The sequence below is a fragment of the Cupressus sempervirens genome, chromosome 10 (genome assembly GCF_028749045.1).
Source record: "Cupressus sempervirens isolate cs-2001-9-10 chromosome 10, ASM2874904v1, whole genome shotgun sequence".
In the NCBI taxonomy this organism is placed as follows: domain Eukaryota; kingdom Viridiplantae; phylum Streptophyta; class Pinopsida; order Cupressales; family Cupressaceae; genus Cupressus; species Cupressus sempervirens.
The window spans coordinates 505,628,737-505,655,139 of record NC_143127.1 but is presented as its reverse complement, the minus strand read 5'-3'; the positions used below and the strand labels follow the sequence as shown (position 1 = coordinate 505,655,139).

The 26,403-nt window shown below is 35.5% G+C and overlaps 2 protein-coding genes and 1 pseudogene across 3 annotated transcripts; 1 reads left to right on the top strand and 2 right to left on the bottom strand.

The window, feature by feature from the left end:
• Positions 1-203: 203 nt before the first annotated feature.
• Positions 204-1,165, bottom strand: LOC149534883 (putative calcium-binding protein CML17). Its single transcript, XM_089806279.1, has 2 exons — positions 644-1,165; positions 204-528 (listed from the first exon to the last, which is right to left on the bottom strand). Exon 1 carries the CDS (start codon positions 1,163-1,165, stop codon positions 647-649), a length of 519 nt encoding a protein of 172 aa, XP_089662405.1. The 3' UTR covers positions 204-528; positions 644-646.
• A 53-nt stretch (positions 1,166-1,218) lies between these two features.
• On the bottom strand, positions 1,219-3,403 carry LOC149534882 (uncharacterized; annotated as a pseudogene). Its single transcript, XR_016357636.1, has 2 exons — positions 2,661-3,403; positions 1,219-2,075 (listed from the first exon to the last, which is right to left on the bottom strand). The product of XR_016357636.1 is annotated as an uncharacterized LOC149534882 (transcript).
• A 2,246-nt stretch (positions 3,404-5,649) lies between these two features.
• LOC149534881 (uncharacterized) lies at positions 5,650-6,779 on the top strand. The gene is made up of 4 exons (XM_089806732.1): positions 5,650-5,806; positions 5,893-5,937; positions 6,022-6,054; positions 6,327-6,779. Exons 1-4 carry the CDS (start codon positions 5,767-5,769, stop codon positions 6,500-6,502), a joined length of 294 nt encoding a protein of 97 aa, XP_089662858.1. The 5' UTR covers positions 5,650-5,766; the 3' UTR covers positions 6,503-6,779.
• The last annotated feature ends 19,624 nt before the right edge of the window (positions 6,780-26,403 follow it).

Sequence of the window (26,403 nt, the reverse complement as noted above, 5' to 3'; positions counted from 1 at the left end):
GAGAAAAAAGGCGAATGTATGAGCATTTCTGAGGCTCTACTGTATATACCACAGCCGAATCAATGCAACATTGCATCGCCAATGTAGCAGAGGAATCCATGAGAAAAAAATTTTAACTAGAGAAAATGTAGAGAAAAACGTTTGGCAGAGATAAAATGGAGTGCAAACGGTTGAGTGCCAAAAAAACTTAGGTCTGCCAGACATAAAAAAAGTTTTTTTTGTATTAATTTGCAATGCTCGTTTTTCCCAAAATTGGAATTAAAACAGGGATTTGAGCAATACCAACTATTTGGAAGGAAGACTGAATCCATGAATCGGGGGATAAATGAGGATACGAAATTCTAATTTTCTCATATTCCAATTCTCATTTCGTCGACCCAAACAGTAGATCACAATTTTTTTTAGAATTCGCAATTCTAATTCCTGTTGATATCCACGAACCAGACGGGTGTGTAAAAAGTAAAATCCTGTACCCAGTGTAAGGTGTGTGGAAGTTAATCTTCCCCAGCGGTGATGATGCTTCGATGGCTGATGTGAATCAACAGAACAGTGGATTAATAAATTCATTAAAATGCATTCTTGAAACAAAGATTGACAAGTCCATAACAGAAAGCAAACCCTAATCCTGGTAAATTTATCATACAAATCATGGTTCCCAGGCGGAAGAAGTATTATCCAGAGCAGCAGAGGATATGGCCTTGGAAAATTCGGCGAAGCTGATCTGGCCGTCACCGTTTGTATCGGCCTCCCGGATCATTCCTGTCAATTCCTTGACGGTGAGAGCGTGCCCTAGCCAAGCCATGGAGTGCGCAAGCTCCGCTGCTGTAATGAATCCGTTGTCGTCTCTGTCAAATAACTGAAAGATCGCGCGGAGTTGTTCTTCTATATATGGCATTCTCTTCTCAATCTCCGCTTCCGCCTCTTTCTCAGGGGCCATAAGTGACACAAATTCAGAAAATTCAATGAGTCTGTTATTATTCGTGTCCGCCTTCTGAATCAGAGCTTCTAGCTGCTCTGGACTCGGCTTCAATCCCACAGATCGCAACAGCGATCCCAATTCCAGCTCTGTCATGCTGCCGTCGTGATTTCTGTCGAATGACATGAAAATCTCCTGCAATTGCGTGATTTCGTCCTTGTCCAGCGAAAGACTCTCGCTTTGGCTCATCCTGGCTGGCTAAATACAGATTTCTTAAAACTCAGACGAAGAGGAAGAGATTTTCAAGCGTGATCATGGAGATTTCGGTTGTTCCCTCGTGCAGTTAAGATCCAAACAATGATATGCTCTGCTGCTGCTACGGATTTCAAATCTTTCAAAACTGCATTTTTTAAGTCTTTTGCAGTAGCGGATGCTGAAACTGTGCTACTTTGCTCTCCTTTCTGTGGGTCTTTTGCTGGCAACTGATAAATTGTTGTCTCCTTGTCAAATTTTAAGATATAGGCTTGGTTACACCCTTCAAACAATCTTTCCCCGAGTGTATCGATTATGTAGAAACAATCGTTCTCTACATTGAGTACAAAAAGTGGTCATTCCAACTAACTATGTAAATATGCTGCTTCTCATCTTGATCCTTCACATTACTAGCATTGGTGATTTCTTCCCAAATTTCATCAAAGGACATACACCCTTGCAGAAAGTCAAAAGAATCTTGGAGACCTTCCGGCCTGAAGAAGCCAACAAAAGACTTTTCTGGAATAACAGACAAGTTGTGTACCTTAGCTTGCAATATTGTGTCCAGATCAAAATGTCTGTCAGGAAATCTTTCCTTGTAATCATCCACATCACAAAGCTTCCTCCATTCCTGTGATCCTTCTCTAATCAACATATCAAATTGTGATTTCATTGGCATAGAATTTGGGTTTGTATGCAACCAATGAGCAAGGACAGCTACCAAAGCAGTGCAAGCACTCTCCCCTACTGCTCGCTCATTGCGCTATCAATTGAGCCAAAAAAATGCCTGTGTTGAGAGTTTCATTTTCCCATCTCTACTAACCAGCTCTTTCCATTCCCAACTGCCGATGGTGAATTGGTCATCTCCAAAGGCAAAAAAGTTTGATTTTGCTCCATTTTCACTATCCTACAAAAATAACCCAAAATGAGAATTAGTTGATGTTTAAAAGTTGGATCTTAGTTGTTCCTACTAGAGATTTAAAGGATTAGGAAAATATGGGATTCTAAAGCAACATAGATTGCATTCAATGTTTTGGGAGGCAAGGCCAAAACAAAATAACCAATTAGAAAATAGGATCTGTGTCATGTGCATTTTAGTTCTGGATTTGATTGTGTAAGTTTTTTAGAATCGGTGTATTGTATCACACTCCATGATCCAGCATCAGGATGAGAGAATGCATTCTCTTAGATCCAGATTTCTCTCATCCTGATGTTGGAGCATGGAGTATGATCCGAAATTCTTTCATCCTGATTATGGATCATAGAGTGTGATCGGAAACTTTGATGCTAAAAAATTCACAATTGAATCCAGAAATGAAATACACATTTCAAATAGATTGTGAAAATCTGATAATGTTAGGATTTATTTCTATTTGGCCTGAAAGCTCTCCGGGCCATCCCACAAAAGGCCCTTGAAGCACAATATCCTCTCCTATAAATCATGAACTTGTTAAATTCTCTTAATCTACCATCGAAGAAAGAGATTTCAGACCTGATATATAGCGCCATAGGGAGGACTTTGCTGTCTACGGAAAAGATCAATATCGTCTCCACCCTCCTCTCTACATGCTTTATTCAGCAGTGGTTCCCCTTTTGCTCTTGGCGATTTAAAACTAAACTTCCCAGCTCTCCAAGAAAGAAGGGTCCGCTTCAAAACTGGTGGAGTAGCAGGATCTGAATCTGAGGATGATGTTTCATCAATGAGTTTAGGAAGAACAAGTTCATTCACCCCATGGCGATCTTCCTTGCCATCTAGACACATAGCTGCGCCCAAAAGATTGACTGCAGCAAGAGTATCATAATTGACGGTCCCATAGAAGGTCGAAACGCTCCCTTCCTCAACTGCAACATCTTGACAATCCTCAATTGAATCTAAGTCATACAATTCAGGAGTTTCACATTCTTCGCTACTGAGTGGTGATCGTTTGGAAAAATTACTCCCATCCTCATCTGAAGAATCCTTCTCTGATCTCTTTGAAGGTTCTTCGATAAAACTTGCATCTGCGATACAAGGCCCTTTCATGCATGATAAGGGAATCAAAAGCCGCTAAACAGGGTCAAATGCTATCTGCGTTGTTTGAAGTTCCTCAAAACCCAAAGTGACCTGCATATAAGAAGAAATGAATGAGGAAGCAAACTTCACATGCACTAGAATCCCTGTACAGTGGCTCCATCTCCAATATTTCTCTAAGCTCATCAAGGAAAATAAATGATTTAGATGTACAAATAAACAAGGAAATCTGGATAGAGATAAATTTTAAGAAATAATTGGAGCAAATAATCAGAAACATAAACAAACAGATAATCCCTATGGTGGCTATTTGAAAAGTTTTTATTTATTAATATATAGAATGCAGGTTAACATAAAGATTTATTAAAATAATAAAATAGAAATTTGTAATATAATCTCTTGGATGTATGAATTATTCAGGAAAATGATCATTCTTTTTATACAAATGGAGATGATACTTACATTGAAAGAATATATGAAAGTGAAAATATATTCATTTAGTACAAGTATCAAAATATATTTTAAAACTCTTAGTTCTAAATTAGAAAATAAATATTTAGTTCTACCTTATGTAGGTGTTAAACTAATAAAATTCAGTTCTACAAAGAGTCTACCAATGTGTGTAGATCTCTTTATATTTAATTGCATATAATAAATTATATTTTCTTTTAATTTTCATAAAATACATGTTGAATAGATAAATATATTTTAGGGACTTTATGTGTTTTAATATCGTATGCCCTAAAAACAAATATAACTTAGCTAGACAAGGGGCTTTATTTTTTGTATATAACTGTTACTCATTTGTCTAATGATACAAAACAATTAAATTAATATTTTTATTCTTATGTAATGTTTGAGTTTTAAATCAATCATAATAGATTTGAATTTCATTAAAAATCACAATATCAAATCATTTCAAATTATAAAATTTTATATTAGAAATCATAGATTGTAAATGATGTTAGTGGTTTTCTTCTTTAGATTTAACATTTATTTTGGTTTTTAAGGTTATGGCTAATGCTTGATAACCTATCCAAATAATAGATCTCTCAAGTAGATATCTTCAATACAATCAATAAAATCAAAAAGTGGCACCTACTATTGTGGGATCACCTAATGACTCGCACAAACAACAACAACGTCACACCAAATGAATAGATTGAGTTTGACCAAACAATATATTTGTTTGCTAGAAATGGAAAAGTATCACCACAACAAAAAAATGTTTAAAGAACTAAATGTCCAAATTGCACTTTGTACTACAATAAATTTATATTATAGGCTTGAGTAATCTGTTGACGATGACCAATGATCTAGAGAGGTTTTATTGTGTAAACTTCAACGTGTTATCTTTACAACAAACCTTTGAATCACAACTAGTCTTGTTAATGTATCTCTTAGGGTAGGTATAAGATATAGTGTATCCAAGAAACTCTAAATTTCTTTAGTTACCTTCATATGTTAAAGTAGAGTTCAATAGCTACAATGGTCCACGTTGAGATCCTACATACCCAAAAACCTTTCCAATCCAACCTATATCTCGAGGAAATCATACACAATTGCCTCTCACTATAGACTAGGCTATCACTATACACAAATCATAAGGCCTTTACCCTAGATAGAGGTACAATTTATATAGGTATAACTAAAAGACAAGGCCTTACCTTCACAACAATCTCCAGAAACAAATCCATACGACTTCATATAAATCCTTACTTCTATTTTGAACACTTTTTTAAGATGCAAAAAAAAACCCATACACTATTATTAGAAAGAAAAAAAAAGCACGTATGCACTTGATCTCTCCTTCCAACCACATCTATGAAGCTACTTCTACAAAAAAAGGTAATGTGACATTCTAATACTATTCCTATTTCATTTATTACATTCTTTTTTCACTTACTAAGTAATCCCTTACTCTTTTCTATAGATTGACATTTCTTGAATTAAAAAACGTGTTCACTCAAAAAAAAAAGTAGACAAGTTCAAGTATGTTAACTGACCTTTTCGATGTTTTTAAACACTAGTTCTAGATATTAAACCATTTACTCATATGCACTTTTTATCAATTAACATGATTTTCCTTTTACTTGTAGGTTTTTCTCGTTGACCATGAATAAGACCCAAATTATGTTTATATTTATACACAAAAGAATATATTTAAAAAATTGTACAGTTCAAACCAACTCTTTAATTGGGATGTCATACAATAAGTAAAACTTTTAAGTCGTACAATTTTATAATTTCCAAAGAGGGTATTAGTGTATTTATGACTCAATTCTATATAACAGCTAAATTTTATGCTATCAATTTTAAATCCTTCTTTTAATTTACATATCTCTAATTTTGATTTTAGAGAAAAAAAATCTACCAACATACCTCTTACACCTCTTTCTGGTACAAGTGCTAGTATTTAATATTTGTTAATAAAATTATATCATATTGTATTATAATTCAAAGTACTTATGGCACCCTTAGGTGCGATTGCTAGTTTTATTAAAATCTAAATACCGTGAATATATGATCTGCCAACTAAACATACCATACTTGCAGGCCAAGTGATTAGGGCACAAACGAAACAATAATGGTGCTCACTAATTTCAATGGCGCTGGAGTGGGATTGGGTACGCATATGCCATAACTTGCTATAAATTTTTTACTTGATTTATCTTGTTCGGCGGAACGAAAATCATTTGGCTTTACTATGCAGGATTTGGAGTAGGCTGTGGTTTTGGCATTGGCTGGGGGTTTGGAGGTTTGTCTCCATCTCTTCACAGCCTTCACCTGTATTTCAAGATTTTATTTTGGAACTGATTATCTTGTTGATGCAATCGAGCAGGGAAGTCGTTGCAGACACTGGGACTTGGTATAGGTATGCTCTAGTCTCCTCTTAACTCCAATTTGGAAAACATGGATTTTCTTAATAACAAAATGCATACAAGAACTGAATTATGAGCGCCATCATGAGAACTTGCGCTCACCAATTTAGGGTTTAGAGAAAGTAGGAAAGTTTCCATTGCAAGCAATTGCATTCCAGCTTATATTAAAAGTCTGGAATTTCTCAAATAGCTAATATTTAAAAAACAATTGAATTTCGATTTGATGTATTTGTTTTTAGTTGATAATCCTGCAAATGATTGACAGGCGGAGGTTGTGGAGTGGGAGTAGGCCTTGGATGGGGTTTTGGTGCTGCTTATGGTACGCATTACGTGAATTCAAAAGCAAAGTTTCAGGGTATTGATTATGAGAAAGTCAAAACTGTCCTTGAGAAAGATAAGTCTAAAATGCTGGTCACGGAGACTCAGAATAGAGCGGAGTAGACACGGAGCATGTTATAATAGCTATTTCTCTGTACTGTATATGATAAGAAATAAGAACTATTCTAATTTTCCGTCAGTTGCGATATCCAACGCGGTTTTCCTCAATACGAGTGTTGGGATGCTGGTTGAACTGCTCATACGTAGAGTAAGGATTTCAGATTTATACTAAGAGCACTCATACATTTTCTTTTAATGAACTGAAGGGAGAATGGTATTTGTTTTGTGTGCGAATGCATTATGGGATATCAATGGGAAACCCAAAGGTATTAGGGTATAATCTTGGTTTTATGGTAAATATATTTCTTTATAAAGGTTGGACCTTTAGAAACTATTGTCACTAGACTCAACAGAATATGAGGTTTGCTATAAGATGACAAGTCTGGAACTTCTCCCAAAGCAGTAATAATTTCCTCTCACCTTTAAATAATGAATCGAGATGAAACTAAGGAACGAAATGGTGGAGCAACGATCTTCCCAAAGTAGTGATTATGAGAAGCCCGTTCTTCAAACACCTACTCCAATATGGCTTTGCTATTATCCAGTAAGGTTATCTTATTGTCCTTCGACTTTTCAGTTTAATACCAAAATATCTAAAATGAGCACTGTGTGATGTCCCAGGCAAAAACAATAATGCAAATCTAATTCTTTGCCTTTCACAAACACTTATTAATTGAATGATGTCACTATTATTTAATCAGATCTCAGACAGCTCAGATTCAAAATACTGTTCATGTATCAACAAAGTCTTTTAAATATAATAAACAGCAATATTTATGCAATTCTGTGATGCCCCCTTCCTGATTTGCCCTAAATTCACAATTGCAACAATTTAGGGTTAGGGTTCCAACTCACCAAATAAAGCTTTCCTCAATAACACATTCATAGATTTGATCCTGCAAAACAACATAAAGAGAAACATTTGCAATACTTGTAGATCCATATATCCCATTGTCTGTTCAAACTATATTAGAAGCTTATGTTACAAACATATTTGGATAAAGATGATAGGTCCACCTGAAGCTATTTTAAAACCAAGTCTAACAGGGATGCATACCCCAACATCCTTGCTTGATGGGTGGTACCGGCTTTCCCCAACCATATCTTGTCTGTCTACAAACAGTTGCTACTTTGTGGAGTTAGGTGGAGGCTGTAAGGGGTGACTTGACTCAGTCAGTTCCTTCTTGTCCTAGGCCGCAACGGTCCCGCTAGGACAGCCTCTGCAAGAGCCTCTCACAACCCTAGTCTTACACCTCAGACCCTTTCCCTCGCAAATTGGGTTTCAGACAAAATACATACTGAGATAATAACACATGATTATTATCATAAGCAATTTTGTCATCCCTAATGATAATCATATTGTTGTAGCATTAATAATTATAGCCATTGATATATAGCATATGCCTATCTAATAATCATGATGATCAGAATAGATATGCCAGTAAGATGTATTGAGTTCTATGCTATTCTGTGGTATGGCCTCCTGGCTGAATACAATGAACCTGCTGTGGGCTTCATGTTCAGATATTTCCTTTATCTACAGATGCTGCTGCATTACTGCTGGATGTGTCCTCCACCGAGTAATATGAATTGCTAGTTTCTTTATATTTCCTTTGATACTTGTGTGTATACCCAGATTGCTGTTAAAATATCTGATATGGTATTTTCTTCTGTTTAATGTCTTTTACTGAGTATGTATTACCCTTAGTTTGTAGACTCAGATTCAGAGAGTACTCAGCAAATACTTGACAAAAACGAGCAACTCGGAATGCACTAAAAATTAAAATCTCATAAAAAATGTTTCTTTTGTAAAATTCAATTTGCAAAATGTATTAAATTAAAATTTGACATCTGAAAAGAGAAACTGCAAGGGTATATGGCAAAAACATGTGGAAAACGCATTTTCACTACATTTTACCTGCATCAAAATCTACCACATATTTTTGTCTCTATAAAATTGCGAGAGTTAAACTTGTGAAAACTTGCCTAGTAAAAAAAATTGAGTACTCTCAAACTGGGAGAGTATTCCCAGAGTTTGCAAACTATGCTCTTCCTTACCCCAAAATGTGTGATGTGATAGATGCAAAGGAGATTAATTGATAAATATCGTATGCAAAGGACATTGATGAAGAATCCCTCACCCATGTCAACAAACCCTCTCCCAGAAACACGTAGTTATGTTTTTTATCCATCAAGATGTTTGGTTCATAACAATTCTGAAACAAAGAAAATGTACTTGGTTTATAAGCCATATGATGTGAGGCTTCAGAATTATGTAACCATCTTGACTCAAAATTTGCAATAACAAGTCCTTAGCTCTTTAGGTTTAAAAAAAAGGTTGGTCCAGCTGACATAGCTGAAGGCAATTTGAATTTGTTCCACAGAAGATGCCTCAACTCATCGATTTCTTTTGAATAACATTGATGTTCATCATACTCTAGTTTCTTTCAATATGCATATCTTAATTTTTTTCTTTTTAGACAATCCCACTTTGGAGGATGATTTAGAATTTGATTGCACATTATCTTTTTTTTTCATTCTAAGGTTCCCTAATTTTGTTTTGTATTTTAGGCTCACTATCCACCAATGCCTGTGGCTTAGAAAAGTTGATAAGGTTCTGCTGCATTAATTTTTTTGAAGATATAAGATTCATTTGAATTACAATATTTGAAGATATATCAAATGTAGTTGTAGGCTTAGCATATGCAGCTCCCATAGAAAGCCAATGGGTGTGAAAGCTAGAAACAAATACTAAATACTCAAGAGCAAGCTTGGATAACACATTTAGAACTAATCGTTGATCCTATTTTACAATTTTGCAGTTCCTTAATTTTTTTAAAAATCTTGGGGAGGTAGTCTTGAATCTGGTTAAAATTGTTAGGATAAAGAATCAACAAGTCATTGCCAATTTGGTATTACCCTAATTTATCCCAAGCCTCTTTAGGATTTTAACATGCTTCAAGATGAAATTGAAAAATTAAAGATACCGACAATAAAATGGAACAAAGATCTTTCTTATGGTTTAACTCCCACACCAAGTGCACACTTGCATTGATAGTTTCAACAATAGTTTTGTTCATGTAATGAGTGCAATGTTTTCCCCTTAGATACTTTCATACTGCTTGGTTCCATGAGGAATAGTTATGTAGTTAGGGGTTCAACTTGGGTATTGCTCATTGCAAGGAAACACAAAAAAATTTGAAACCATCAACATAGGAATAGCTCCCCCTCCTTCCAATTCTGTCAATTATTGATTCCCCTAGAGAAAAATAATGATGGCACTTTCTAATTAATGCAATTGCAATTGCCATTTGCCAAATCAACACAGTGTGATTGATCTTAGTGTAACACAATGTCCAAATGGGCCTTATAGAATAACATAATTTATACTTTAATAATGAAAAGTACACAGAAATTATGCACTTTCAAATGTTGTATTAAAAAAAAGTATGGTACGAGTCCAAGTGGAGCCCCATAAGATCATAAAATGAGAAATGCATAACATCACTATGAGTATTTGCAATTTGTTAAGAAAATAGAAACCGAAATCGAGAACCATCTACACCATTGTGAATTTTACAAATAATTAGCCTATATTAAAAAAATTGCTTGAGAAAAGAAGTGAAAATGAGTGAGAATGTAGCCTCTGACGTTTACCAACAAAATTGAAACTATATTCAAGAGGGTTTGGGTTGGGAGGGATGAAACAATGTCATCAAGAAAGAATTATCTTTCATGTTAGAATATTCCTCAAACTACTTTTAGATTGCTTCAAAATTACTTCTATATGTGTAAATTGCTTGATTAAACAAGGAAATTGTCAATCAGTTGGGCAAAGCCTCTTACCAAGTGAAAGAAGCAGTTTGGCTTCTTGGCATCTGAGTAGGGAGACCTCCCTAGTGGTGCCAAAATATCCCATACAAAACATAAATAGACGATAGACCAGCAATCTGCTATTTTCCAATCATTTTTTATACAAATATAGTTGCTATTACAGTTATTAAGGCTTAAGAGATCTTGCACCTTACCCTTCTAATGATTATTCTGCATCAGACGGAGGAGTGATGATATCTGTATGTCTGATGTGCCAATGTCAGTATGCAGATGTCTATATGCTTGGTATGCTGATGTCCGTAAGTCTGATACTAGTGTTTGGTGAGGTATGCTACTGTTGATGATGATAGCACTGTATGATTATTGCAGATGTATGATAATATTGCTGTTTATTTGAATATTCTAATGTTTCTTTAATGTTCATCTTAGTTAAGTCTTTAGTTTATTAAGTAGTTTCTATTTTTGTCTTTAGTTCATGATTATTTCTTTTAGAAACATCGTCTTTGTAAATCTATATAAGGAGTTTTTGTCTTCTTTGTTTAATACAACTACAACAACATTGAGGCTGGGGTCCCATGGAGTGGGCCTTTCTAAAAAATAAAATTGGAGCAACTTCCTATTATTTAGGAATATTTTAAAGCTAGCTTTCTCATGAAATGTGTTAAGATCCAAAATTGAAGGAACTTGGTCTCCCTCTGCAGCTAGGCCGCTACGGCCCGCCCTACAGGGGTCTCAATGGGGTTGTTCTTAGAGCCCGCCTGGTCTCTCATGAAAATAAGAACTTAAGTAAAAAAAAAATGTCTTTCTAAAATGATTTTTCAACAAAAATCTAAAATGATAAGTAGGAGATATCTTCCATAGCAAGTCAAATTGTGATATTGCTATCAGGATTTAATCGTGTAGTTCTTGAGTCAAACTCAATGACCCTTATTTCATGAGTAGTGATTCACATGAATCCATCTCTTATGAGAATAATGGAAAACTCAACACTCATTGGATCTAGGTGATGCTCACAGAGGTGAAGCATCGAGACTTCTCGGGATGTCACCCATCCCAATACTTCTCCAGCTTGAGCACACTTAACTACGGAGTTTCGTCCATGGTTAAACCCACTCTGCTTGCAACCCCATTTGGTAAACCTTCACCAAGTGTTGTGCCTTATGAACCATTCATTAGAAAGCCCCTTACTCTCATCAATTGATAAGTAGGAGATATTTTTCGCAAGTCAAATTGTGATATTGCTATTAGTATTTAACTGTGTAGTTTTTGAGTCAAACTCAATGACCGATATTTCATTAGTAGCAATTTAGATGGATCCATTTCTCATGAGAATAAATGGAACACTTATCACTCATTGGATCTAGGTGATGCTCATAGAAGTGAAGCACTAGGACTTCTTGGGAGGTCACCCATCCTTGTACCACTCCAGCTTGAGCGCGGCGCTTAACTAAAAGGTTTCCTCCATGGTTAAAATCACTCTGCTTGCAAATCTCATTTGCAAAACCTTCACCAATTGTTGTGCCTTATGAACCATTCATTAGAAAGCCGCTTAAGTTCATCAATTGATAAGTAGGAGATATTTTCCACAGCAAGTCAAATTGCGATATTGCTATCAGGATGTAAGTGTGTAATTTTTTAATCAAACTCAATGACCCATATTTCATGAGTAGTGATTCACATGAATCCATCTCTCATGAGAAAAAATGGAACACTTAGCACCCATTGGATCTAGGTGATGCTTACAGAGGTGAAGCACCAAGACTTCCTAGGAGGTCATCCATCCCAGTACTACTCCAGCTTGAGCATGCTTAACTATGGAGTTTCCTCCATGGTTAAACCCACTTTGCTTGGAACCCCATTTTGCAAAACCTTTACCAATTGTTGCGTCTTATGAACCATTCACTAGAAAGCCCCTTAAGTTCATCAATTGACAAGTAGGAGATATGTTCCACAACAACTGAATTGTGATATTGCTATTTGGATTTAATTGTATAGTTTTTGACTCAAACTCAATGACCCATATTTTGCGAGTAGTGATCCCTTCTAGGTGATGAAAGTTTTGAAAATGGGGTTGCAAATAGAGTGGGTTTAACCATGGAGGAAACTCCGTAGTTAAGCGCACTCAAAGGTGGAGTAAAACTAGGATGGGTGACCTCCTGGGAAATCCGATGCTTCACCTTTGTGAGCATCACCTAGATCCAATGAGTGGTAAGTGTTCCACTTATTTGCATGTGAGATGGATTCACATGAATCACTACTCATGAAATATGGGTCATTGAGTTTGACTTAAAAACTACACAATTAAATCCTGATAGCAATATCATAATTTGACTTGCTGTGGAAAATATCTCCTACTTATCAATTGATGAGCTTAAGGGGCTTTCTAATGAATGGTTCATAAGGCACAACACTTGGTTAAAGTTTTGCAAATGGGGTTGCAAGCAGAGTGGGTTTAACTATGGAGGAAACTCCGTATTCAAGTGCGCTCAAGCTGGAGTAGTACTGGGATGGGTGACTTCTCGGGAAGTCTCGGGGCTTAACCTCTGTAAGCTTCACCTAGATCCAATTAGTGCCAAGTGTTCCATTTATTCTTATGAGAGATGGATTCATGTGAATCATATTCATGAAATATGGGTCATTGAGTTTGACTCAAAAACTGCATAATTAAATCCTGATAGCAATATCATAAAATCGAAATGTTTTGACAAGTGGCAAAATAATTCCTAAGCTGGTGGCTCGATTTCTATCCCCACCCCTTTCCCACCTGCTTGCTAAAAAGTAGGGGCTCCTATTTTTGAGGGAAAGATTCTAAATCATCCCATAGTAGAATAGAATTTTTGTCATGGGACTACCCTCTTCCTAAGAAATAGAGCTTAACCCCCCCTAATGACACCCTTGCCTGATGGTATTAGAGCAGGTTGATGGGATTTCATAAAATTTGAGCCTCTTTTGATCTGAATTTTTTTCTAGAAATTTGCTTTTCGATTTTTAGAAATAAAAATTGTTAGAGGTATTTTATGAAACTTTTGTTGTTTGTCTTCGAGGACTTTTGCGGAAATCACAAGCCTGGTTAAGGGTTTTGTTCTCGTGATTTCTTGGTTGCAGCAAAAGTCTGACTTTTTAGGGTTGCATGTACTTGCATTTGCTACTTTATCATGCAAAGTCTCGTGTTTTGCCATCCTTAAAAATTTTGGCAGGTTTTCATAATTCTTTCTTTACTTAAAAAATTTCTTATGGGTTTCTATAATTTTTCCCTTAAGAATTTCTGATTCTGTAATTTGCAAAGTTGCGTGGGATTCCTTGGTGGGTTCATAATTTTTTCCTCAAAAAATGTGTTAGGATTTACCATTTTTCCTTAAAGGTGAAGCTTCCTATTGTCTAGTTTTGATTGAATTTTTTCCGATATTTCTTTTAGAAAATTGTGCTCTTGTAGTTTGTTTTGGGGCATCATGCTCATTTGCAAAGTTTGAAGGGTTTGCTGATTTTTCCTCAACATTGTGCTAGCTGTTCTCAGTGTTTATCGCTGTTTCCAGGGAAGAACAGCTTTGTTATCCAACATCAAGTTAAATGTTTTGTGATGATTTCTGATCAGATGTTTTGCTGATTCTAGGAGGGTTTGTTGTAGAGTCAGTGGTAGACTCTTTGTCTCTTGTTCAAAAGCATTCTAAAGAAGGGGACAAAGAAGGGGACACCCTTCATTGTTCTTTTATGGACGAATTTTGGCTTCTTAGTCATTAACATTTTGCAGATCCAGGGAGGGTCTCAGTAATAGCAAAATGTTTTGAAGAATTTGTGACCAAAAGACATCAGTTAGACAATGACCATTAAGGGAGCGTATTAGAATATTCTAATGTTTCTTTAATGGTCATCTTATCTTTAGTTTATTAAGTAGTTTCTATTTCCATCTTTAGTTCATGATTGTTTCTTTTAAAAGCATCATCTTTGTAAATATATATAAGGAGCTTTCGTCTCCTTTTTTTAATACAACTACAACAATATTGATTTACCATAAGACTGTTTCTGTTATTGCAGATGTATGATATTTTATTTCTGATACAGATGTATATATTGCTGATGTTGTTACTGTATAAGTATGATATAATATCCCTGATGCTGATATCATGTATATATGTGTGTGTGCGCGTTACTGTAGAAGTATGATATGGTATTGTTGATGCTGATATCACAGATGTATCAAATGTGGGTATGTTAATACATGAAATTGTAAATGCCAAGGAAGGTCTGATCACAGATCTTGAATGCTGAAGGATAATATGTTTACTGCTGAATGATCCAAATGCTATGAATTCCATTCGGTCCGTAAGAGACTTCACTGGATTGCGATGGAAATCAGACCCGGGAGGATATTTCACCTCTGAAACTGCAATCTCCTAGTGAATTTCAACTTCGAATTACCAAAACAAATAAATGAAAATTTGATCGATGCTGGTTATTGCTCCAAGAATGGCAATACATTGATGAGGCCAAATACCAACTTAATCAAGCAAGTCGGCCCAAATATAGGTTGGCCTTAAAGTTAAAATATGAAATTAGTCTGCACCAAGAGTTGTGCCACACTAGAAGAAAGCCACCCCATCACTCCTTGGTAGCTTGTGGGGGATCAAAATGTGCTATAAGGAAAAATTGGTAATAGGCGCCACTTCAAGATAAGAGGACATGACAGTCTCCCCTTTTTGGAATTGCTTGCCCACAAGCAATTTCAAATTATAATTCTTCTAAGTCCACTCACTCTCTCATGTGCATCCTTAACTAGTAAGTCCTTCCATTTCAGAAGATACTCTTTGATCATACGACTTGAGCCTCCTGCTTGAAATCTATGATCTCAACTAGCTCTAAAGCAAGCTTGCCCTCATCATAAGGGGTGGAAGATCTTTTGAAACTGTAACTCATTGCCCAAGAGCCTTCTTAAGGCAAGAGACATGAAAAACTTTATGTATCTTGCTCTTCTATAGAAGCCCCAACTCATATACCACCTCTCCTATCTACCTAATCACCTTATAAGAACTGTAGAAGTGGGTCTTAAACTTCTCTGCACCACTCCTTTTCAAGTAAGACTACCTATAGGGCCGATCAATTTTCCTAGCTCTAAAATACATTCAATTTGGTTTCAATTTGTATAGATCTTTTGCAGATTTTGTGCCTGTTGTAGATTATCCTTGAGGGATATAAGGATATCTTGACTTTCGTGAAGCCATTTCTTTGCCTTGGGCGCCCTACGATATCCCAATGCCAAATCCACAAATGGAGTAGCCTCACAGCCATAAAGTGCATTGTAGAGCAGCATCCCGATCGACACGTGATAGGTGGGGTTGTAGCTATACATAATTCCTAAGGTGACCCTCTACCCACTTGTTCACAATCTCGGTTTGTTTATCTGTCAGAGGGTGATATTGGTGTTGGGGTTGGGTTGGTGTATACCAACTTGAAAAGCTCCATTCAAAAAGCATAGATGCAATCTTTTCCGTGTACCTTGGAATGTTGAAATCCATTGAAATGCTCTCCCATTTTTCATTCACTAGTTAAGGGCTGTAATAATACTACTAGAAAGGTATGCTCGGATTTGTTCTGCTGACATGTGGCACACTCTCTGATTAATCACAACACATTATCCTTGAGGCCCTTCTATGAGAACCTCTCATGAATCTGCCTATATGTCATGAAGTACCCTGAGTATCCCATTAATGGCCACTCATGAACCACCTTCAGAATCTTCTCCTTAAGCTGACTCTGAAACCAAGGAAATTTTGGTCTTGTACTAGATGACATCATCGACCACCTTGTATCTATATTTGCAAATTTGTCCATCCGTCAAATGGAAAGTGAGTGTGTTCTTGGATTACTCAACCAACAAATGAGCCCTTTGATCATTCAAGACTTGGGAAAAAGTATGACAGGCCTCTTGGACTGCATTACTCTCCCCATTCACGTACTCAGTGTAATCATAGCTATTAGTCTTTCTCACTCGCTTTTAATGCCTCTCATTTAAATCCTTTTACTCTAAAAAGTACTAGAGACTATTATAGTTGGTCCTAACCACAAACTTCCCCTCAACCAAGTATTGTACGAACATAGCCAATGTATGCATGATTGCAAGCATCTCTTTGTTGTATATCAAGTACAATTCAGCAACATTCTTGAGCATCCTACTCTCGAACACAATGTGGGTGATTTGCATCAATAGTGCCCCAATGCCTTCCCTTGATTTGTCATATTTGAGGACAGAGGGTTGAGAGTCGAACAATGCCAAAACTAGACACATGCTCATAGTTTCCTTCAACTTATCAAATGCATGTCGTGCCTCCTCTGTCCAACTAAAGCAACCCTCTTCCTGAGGTTAGTCAATGAGGCTCCAAGTTGTGAGAATCCCCTCACAAATCTTTTGTAGTAGCTGCATAGACCAAAACATCCACACAACTTTGTGAGTGCCCTTGAGAGTGGCCAATCAAGGATCACTTGGATCTTCTTCTAATTCACTTGCATTGCACATGCACTATTGATGTGGCCTAAGTATATAATATCCATCATACAAAACTCGACTTGTACTTCTTCTCAAAGGTTGTGCCTTCATGATCCCCCAAACCTCATCCAAGTGCCTCAAATGTTCCTCTCATGTCTTATTGTATATGAGTATGCCACCAAAGGCCACCAACAGAAATCTCTGTAGTTGTTTGTTGAAGATGTGGTTCATGCAAGATTGGATGTAGCAGGCACACCGATCATTCCAAAGGGCACATAGTGACCGTTGTGGCGTTGAAAGCCTATCATGTGAATGTCTTGCTTCCTTACTTGAATGAGGTAATATCCAAATCTATCTTTGAGAGTAGGCCACTTCATAAAGCTTGCCCAAAAACTCATTTATCTGTCGGATGGGGTACCAATTCTCGATTGTCTTCTTGTTCAAGGCCCAATAGTCAATGCAAACCCTAATAGTCCTATCCTTCTTCAACAAGACCTTTGAAGATGCAAAAGGGCTTGAGTCAGGCTTGATGTGTCCTCTGTCAAGAAGCTCTTGAATTGCCTTCTCAATCTCATCCTTGAAAGTTTTGGGATGCTTGTAAGGAGTCATGATCACTGATTTGGCTTCCTCTTTCAGCTCTATTGTGTGTTCAAAGCCTTTGTCCAGTGGTACCAGATGGAACAAACATCATGCCAAAGGGAGAATTTTTAGATCATACCCACTACTTATGTTCAAACAATATACTGATCCAGAGAATGTTGGAGACTACTTATTCACGGTGTTTGTAAACTCTCAGCCAAACCAACAATTCTTATATATAATCAGTATTACTTATATATGAGCATGTGCATGAATCACGTTTCATTGAAATAACAGTAATGTCAAAAAACAAAAAGCCTGTGTAACTCTATTGAAAGTAAAACTTGAATGAGAAAGACATCTATGGTTGAAACCCATAATCAATTATTGCAGCAGTAAAGATATATGTCAGAAAGCATTAAACACAGTTTCTTAAGCTTTGAAGGTATTTGGTTCATAGATAGCTTGTCTTGAAGCAATATAATGGAGAAAATCATATATACAGAAACAATACTTCCAATGCAGCTAGCCAGGGTCTGGTGCAGAACTGTAACATTCTGAATAAGAATAATGAAATATGCGTATGGACTTGGAGCTTGCACTTTTAAAGATTCAACCAGGTTACACGGGCATTTGCCCAATTGAAAAGAGGGAAATTATATGTTTCTATATTCACTGTTTGTGTAAGGAGTTTCAATTTGACATAACAGAACATATTTTCGATGAAACAATAGATATATCTGAATGTACTGGAAGAGTCACAAGTTAAAACCATATGCATAATTAATCTAGAAATCCTGTCGTGTCTCATTTAGCAGAGTGAATATGAAAGAACCGACTATTACAAATGACATTGTGTGTCAGGATAACTCCACTATGTGTCAAGTGTGGTCTCAATGAAGCCAAGGAACTTACAGATACCTCTCATCATGAAACAAGATGATGATATCCATTTCGAACAGAAATATGTGTACACAGACCGGTTGAAGGGCAACTTGCCTTGTGGAAGAGAGACAAATTACAGAGACAGAGCAAATTGTGGCATGCTACAGGAGACGATAGCCTTTAAGGAGAAGTTGCAAGCTTTTCACTTCCATACATAACAGGAATCTTCTGTGTGAGAGTGCAGAGTAAATGCACTGAAAAACAACGTAATTTCCTGGAGCTTAAAACTGGAATGTAGATTGAGGATAATGGGAATAACGGCAGGAAGGAAGCTCCAATATCATGATAATTCACGGCAACTCCAAAAACTCTTCTGAAAACTTTAATTCCTTGTTTCTCTTTGTCTCATATGCATTGATCGAAACTCCAGTGGTTTCTGCACGAGTCGATGGAAGGATGCAGCGGATATGAAAAGTCGATTTGAAGATGACTTTGGCTAAAAGAAATAATCTTTGGCAGTTTTGGCAAGATATAGTTATAAAATAAGGTTGCGATTAAAGTTCAAAACAAATAACAATTTTCATAACGATGGTAATTTGCTTAAAGGCGATAACATGGAAGTTTATTATAATTTGTCGGCAAAACACCATATAGCCCGATAAAATACAAGCAATTAAATAAAATGAAGAAATGAGATTATAATAAGAAGTAAAATATTGTTTATTTTAAAAGAAATGACTTCTCACTTTGAAGAGTTTAACTTCAAATGAGTGACTCTTCAAATGAGTGACGTATAAATAAAGGATATATTTTGAAAGAGATAAAAGACATATTCGACATTCAATAAGCAACTAGAAAAAGAAATATTCATATATTCATTTGTACGGAGGGATAACGAGTTTTTAAAATATAGCTTTGTAATATGAATTCAAATATTTTATTTTAATAATAAAATAAAAGTTCTTTTGTTTATTTTTATTAAAGGCATGGAGACTTAAATTGTAGCTGATTCGTCTTTTATAATTGTTGAGGCTTCACATTACAGGCTGGTTTAGTCCCATTTTCATTCTTGCAATGAGCCTTCATTTCAGCAGTGAGCCTTTCTACATTTCCAGACATAGCTATTTAGGCAATTAGCCTATTGGCAATACCCCTCTGCTTTCCGGCAATTAGCTTTGTTGCATCAAATCATTTGATCAATGTCACCTTAATCAATGTTGTTCAGTTTATTAGAATGTTTTTCCTAGTCCGGGCTTCCACATCATATCTGGTGTTCATTATGTTGGTGTACCTATGTTCTTAATACTTATCATTTGATGGTGTAGTATTGTGCATTAACCGAAATATCTTTAGTAGCAGTGGATGGAAGTTTCCCTATACACGACAAGCTGAAAAGTTTTTAAGACTATATGAAATATAACTAATTCAGTATGCCATCACAATACAAACATGTCATGTTGAGAGGTTATTTTACAAGGTGTTCCATCTCTCTAGTATACCATAACACTATACTCTTCAATGGTGAAATAGTTATAACAATTCTTCAGTTCCTTTCTACATAAATGTGGTAACTAGCACTTGCACCAATAAGTTGCAATGGTTACACCGATAGTTAGATATGTCATGTGCTGGTCAGTTAATAGGACCCATACTCAATGATCCAATTCAAGGCTAATGCTACCTTATTTCCCATTGAGAACTCAACAATAGAAGAGTCATACTCCTTCATTGGTGGAGTTGCAAAAATAGTTCTAGCAAGATTGCAACCGAGTATGTCCGTCAAGGATTACATGCATCTCAAGATGGACATTTATCCACCAAGAGTAATAAACACTATAATAGTGATTTGAGGTGGAAGATTGGCATACTAAGCCTCCAAATCTTCAATGATTTTGGGAGGTCAATAACATGAGCTTGGATGTAGGTGGACACATACTCTTAAATTTTTTTTTGCCTGTTACATATAGGGAAACTTACATCCGTTGTTACTAAAGATAATTTGGTTAATGCACAATAATACACAATCAAATGATAAGCATTAAGAACTCAAGTAAATCGACATAATGAACACCAGATATGATGTGGAAGCCCGAACTAGGAAAAACCACGAAGAAACTAATTCTAATGAAATGATCAACATTACTTAAGGTGACATTGATTAGGCGATTTGAGACAAGTAGTCTAATTGCTAGAAAGAAGGGGTATTGCTGGTAGGCTAATTGCCTAAATAGCTACGCCTGGAAATACAGAAAGGCTCACTGCAGAAATAAAGGCTCATTGCTAGAATGAAAATGGGATGAACCAAACTGTAGTGCCAAGCCTCGACAAAATCCAATTGTGAGCTGTTTGCAGCTCATTGATCAACTTGATTGAGTTGTTCACACTTTCATTACCAAGAACAACCCATGCACTCGAATATGTATACAACTACTAGGCACAATACTTACTTGCATTCCCAAAAAATTGCACTCATTTGCATTGTTGCATACTGCTTGAGTACAAAGAAGTCTTCTATATGTATACTCGTATTCAAGATTACCTTTGTTGGCCACCAATAACAAAATGTGTGAAACCTCTAATGCATTGATTTTGTTGATACATTTAATTATAAGCATCGGACCTAAATTTGGAATCTTATCACCATGGTACAAAAAAAGGTCTTATATAAGATATCACAGTTGCTGGTTCGTAGGAACGCCACAACCAAGTCCAAAAGATGGAAACCTAAAGATTGTTGGATGAATTGATGACCGTAGGTAATACATCGATGAAATTAGGAACTAACAACTTTGGTGAAGTAAAAATTACACAACTATCGATCAACACCTATCTGAACATGAGCATCCAATTAACCAACCAAGGAGCCAACAAGTGTACCAATAAGAACCAAGCCAACCAAGTACACAAGTCCATCAACAACAACAAATGTAGGATATTCTTGTCTAGTATAGTCCCATTAATGATTGACGAAATTGTATCTAGAATTTGTGCCAAGAGAACCAATACAAGAAACCGAATGCAAAAATCAATATGAAGAAAAGATGTGTGATATCTTCATTTTGAGCATTGCTTTTGCTAGGTTGATCGTACTATCACCAATCAAAGTGACATAGGCTGACCTACTATCACCAATCAAAGTGACATGCACCAAAACATGTCACACAACAATCAATACCAACAGAGTGTTGGTTGGATGTTTTGGCATCAATAACAATCAATGCCAGCACCAATATGCCATGTCTAACAATCATGTCCAATCTAACCATTTCATGTTGCCACCATTCATGAGAAATTCCGTTTTCCAACGTTCATATTTTTTTTTTGGCAAGGTGTGGTGTTGCATATTTAGTATCTTCATCCCCAGGCAAGGGGTTGAGCTAAAAGTATGTGTCCACCTACATCCAAGCTTGTGCTATTGACCTCCCAAAATCATTGAAGATGTGGAGGCTTAGCTTGCCAATCTTCCACCTCAAGTCACTATTATAGTCCTTATTACTCTTGGTGGATAAATGCCCATCTTGAGATGTATGTGAATTTTCTTAACCAATTTATTCAATCATAAATAACTAGTTTCATGATGATAATTCTAAAAGAATAAAGTAAGTGAATTCTTTTCACATGACATTAATTTAAACCATTTGATTATAACTATAAGTAAATCTACATAATTTTGAGATATTAAACTATTCTTAATAGTTTAACTGAAATTAAAATAATGGCTAACTAAAACAATTGAGATTCACATAAAGTAAATGTTTTCTCTAATTTGAAAATGAAAATAATAATTTATCATTGAAGAAAATAAGTGAATGAAACATATTGTATAAATGGGAGAATTTCTTTATTTTGTTGTCCAAGCTTCGACATTGGTGAGAGGAGACACATTATCATAGGTTTAACCTCCCAACCGCGGACTATTACTTATCTCCACATATTCTAAATAAATAGAACAACCCTCCCTACCCTGAGGTTGGGATTGGGATGTTCATAAGTCCAGCCATCAGAGCAACCCGATGGATTGAAGTCCCAACAGTTATTCTCCAAAATAATTGAAGCTTATGGACATTCAACAAAGATCACATGTTCGGCGCATTTGCCTAAATTCCACCTTGGCCAAGGGTTTTCCATTTGGGTCTACAAGCTTGATCTCCACCACTTGACATGACAACCTTTACATAATTGGAACATGCATGAGCTATTACAGTTTTTAACTTATTGTTTATGAAGTATCTAATGCAAATCTTATATATGCAAGATTCTCTACACCTCCTCACCCTTTTCAGGCTTCCAAGTCGGTGAGTCCTGGGTGCTTACAAATTTATGTTCAAAATTGCTTTACACCTTATCCACCTATGATGGCATCATGGCCTGGTGAATGCATTGGTGTTTTGATTTCATGTTATCATCATCTAAAAGAAGAAAATTGTATTTTAATTTTGATATAATTGGTTATATCGATTGGTATTCTGTCATGGCAGAGTAAAACATCATTATGCAGATTTCATGAAATAAATCTATCAATTAGCTCCTTGAATTCAAACCAAACAATGTGTGTGTGTGTGTGTGTGTGTGTGTGTGTGTGTGTGTGTGTGTGCAACAATGTTATGTATTATTGGCATAAAGGAATGTGGCTGCTGTCAAGACATGTAATGAAACAAAGAAAACTTAAAACAATAAATGGTATTCTACACGTGTTCCTACAGACACAGCATAAAAAAAAAGTGCAAGGATTTTTGTGGTCTTATACACAGTTCGATTGCTCTGATATTGGAAGAAGTCTTCTATTTGAAAATTGCAGCCAGAGATGTGAAGGAGTGTGAAGAATGATAAAAGAGCAGTGGTTACTATCATTCTTGGTTATCTTGAGAACCTTCCACAGTCAGGAGATGGTAATGGAAAAATAATGGTTTGAATATGATTATGAGATTCAAATAAAAAGGAAAAAGCTTGACTATTCATCTCCCTTCAGTTACAAGAACCCATACGAATATTATTCAAAATTGATAAAAGAAAAGAAAAGAGGGAAAGAAAAAAAAAGAAAAAAAAGGAAGTTAAAGGGTTATCATTATTATTTTATTATTATTATATATTCTATTTACGTCCGTGTGTACGTATTGATAAGGTGACACCATTAGATTATGATTTTTAATGTATTGGTGCCACTTTATTTTTATTTACATATGTTCGTATTAGAGAATGTTTAATAATAATATTTGATAATTCTTTTAAAGGTAAGATTTTATGTTTATTTTATATTATCATTATAATGTTTCTTTTATAGCTCATGCGGTTCCACCATGTAATATGTTGTCAAAAGTCCTAGTAATCTTGCCAAGATAGCTTTTAGGTCAAACTTGTCGATTTTGATAACTGAGCTATTCGACCATCCCTTTCTGATGACCCTGTTTAGCAATACTTCCCCTCTCTCTTAATTCTTCTTCTTGCAATCAATCAACATTCTTGCCTAGACATCGATTCAAGATTTATAAATTGTTAATTCAAAATCATCTAGTGACCGTTTAGAGTTTTCATTATTGTCAAAATAACTAACTCTCTTCACATGTTCATGAAAATATCTCTTCATCATACATGTATTTCACCTAACTCATTTCATATGATCAGAAAGAATTAAATTGATACAACAGCTATAATTAACTAACTCACTTTCACATGATTGATACAACAACTATAATTAACTAAATCATTTCACATGATCAGAAAGAAATAAATTGATACAACGACTATAATTAACTAAATCATTTCACATGATCACGAAGAAATAAATTGATACAACAACTATAATTAACTAACTCGCTTCACATGATCAAGAAGGAATAGATTGTTTCAATGGCTATAAACAATTTAAAATTTAGGGCAAAAATTTGGGACGTAACATAATCGTTGAGGGACATGTTTGGTTGCAATCTTGCTTGAACTAATTTTGCAACTCCACCAATGAAGGAGTATGACTCCCCTATTGTTGGGTTCTCAATGGGAAATAAGGTAGCACTGGCCTTGAATTGGATCATTGAGTATGGGTCTTATTGATTGACCAACACATGACATATCTAACTATCGATGTAACTATTGCAACTTATTGGTGCAAGTGCTAGTTACCAAATTTATTTAGAAAGGAACTGAAGAATAGATATTATATAACTATTTCACCATTGAAAAGTATAATATTATGGTATACTAGAGAGATAAAACACCTTGTATAATAACCTCTCGACATAATATGTTTGTATTGTGATGCCATATTGACATGAGATGGGTAAATAAAAGGAGCATCCCCAATTTTTTTTTGAAGTTGTGAATTAACAAAAATAAAATAATTATTCAATATTTCTCAAGAATATTCAAATTGATAATAAAATTAGTATATCAAAGAGTACTAAAACTGATAATAAGATTAATTAGTAACATTAGTCTCAAAATAATGTACTACCCATGGTTGATGACTTGCTAGATGATCATTAATAATAAAGATATACAATTGATCATAGTCGATAAGCAAATCCTTGCTAGTAGCTAATGGTCGATGAATATACATGGTCGGACATGTCCCTTCATTTAGGGATGTGACCTCTCTCTGCCAATGTATAAATAGTGACTTAAAACCAATAAGAGGACAACGAACTACAAAGTAAGAAAAAAGACACAAAGGACTAATTCTAATCTTTAATAAGGATTATGGTGGAAATTGGAATACCTTATTTTAGTGTAGACAAGAGGGTCAAGTATGTAATTCAACATCTCACAATAGCTGAAGTATGATCCAACCACTTTGAATTCAATCATCATTTCTATTATGTCGACTATTGCAACAGATTAATATGGCCAAATTTAAGTACATAATTAATGAATTACAATGTAAGCTTTTCTTCATTAGGAGAATAGTTTTATACACACACACACTATTACCTAATGCTATTGCTATATGTTCTTCAGATCTGAAGATATAAAGTTAATCTGCTGTCTATTTCTCTTATTTGTATATTCTTATTTTCTTCTCTTCGGTTGCAAATTTCGAATATCAATTTTCTGCCAATGTGTATTTTCCTTTTCTGCTCCATCTATACCATTTCCTCAATTGGTGGTCTGCCTTAAATATCTTTAAAAGAGAATGAGGAGTCACCCTTTATACCAAGAATTGGCACCCTTTAGTAATGACATGTCTTCTCTTAATTAATCGTTGATAATGATCTTTGTATTATTAATAGAGGTAATTGCACCTCAACTAGATAATAATTATTGTCATCACTCAATAGGGTTTGGCCCATAACAACAAGTGGATTGATTGTTTATGTAATCTAATTGCAAATGTTGTCCCCTATTACATGAATTGCTTATTTAAGTGGGAATGGTTGGGCATGAACATTATTAGATGGTGGATTAGTTTGATTAGTCTGAGCATTTTTAGAGGCAATGTATAAACTTTCGTGCTGTGTTTGTGTTTGAAAGCTAGTGACACCCAATATTTGGTTTTTGAAAAATGGATGCACTTGCGATATTGAACATATGCAGCAATAGAGCTTTTCAACACTGTTCGCGTTACTTGGCATTGGTTGGTATTATCTCATCGCAACTCCTAACATCAATAGCACGATATACGTTTATATTTCCTCCCTTTGTGGAGAGATATCATTGTAGATGATTCTTGGTCCGTACACGTACTTGAACTCAACTCATTTGTGCAATCATCAGTTGCTTCTATATTTGTTACTGCGGAAAGTTAATCTTGAGACTTTGCTCTTGGAGGTCTGAGGCAACACTCCTAATGGGCTCTTGGGGTATGATAGTCCACCCTTCTTGAGATCGCTTGTGTTCAAACAATGATTGTTTAACCAAATCTTCTTACCCCTTGATGTTTTGTAATCGTTAAATTATCATTGATATTTCCTCACAACAACATAATCTAGATTTGGAGATTGGCAGGTGTGGTACATCCCAAATTTTTGCTTAATTTAAAAATGCTTTTATAGCCGTTGAGATTTCATGTGAAGTCGGTTGACAGCTAAGTTAGGTAAACATTATGGTTTCATGTGAAATGGAAAAGTTGGTTATTCGTTGTAATTTCTTGGAAATTGAAATGGAGGTTAATTGTTATGATGTTTGATGAAGATAA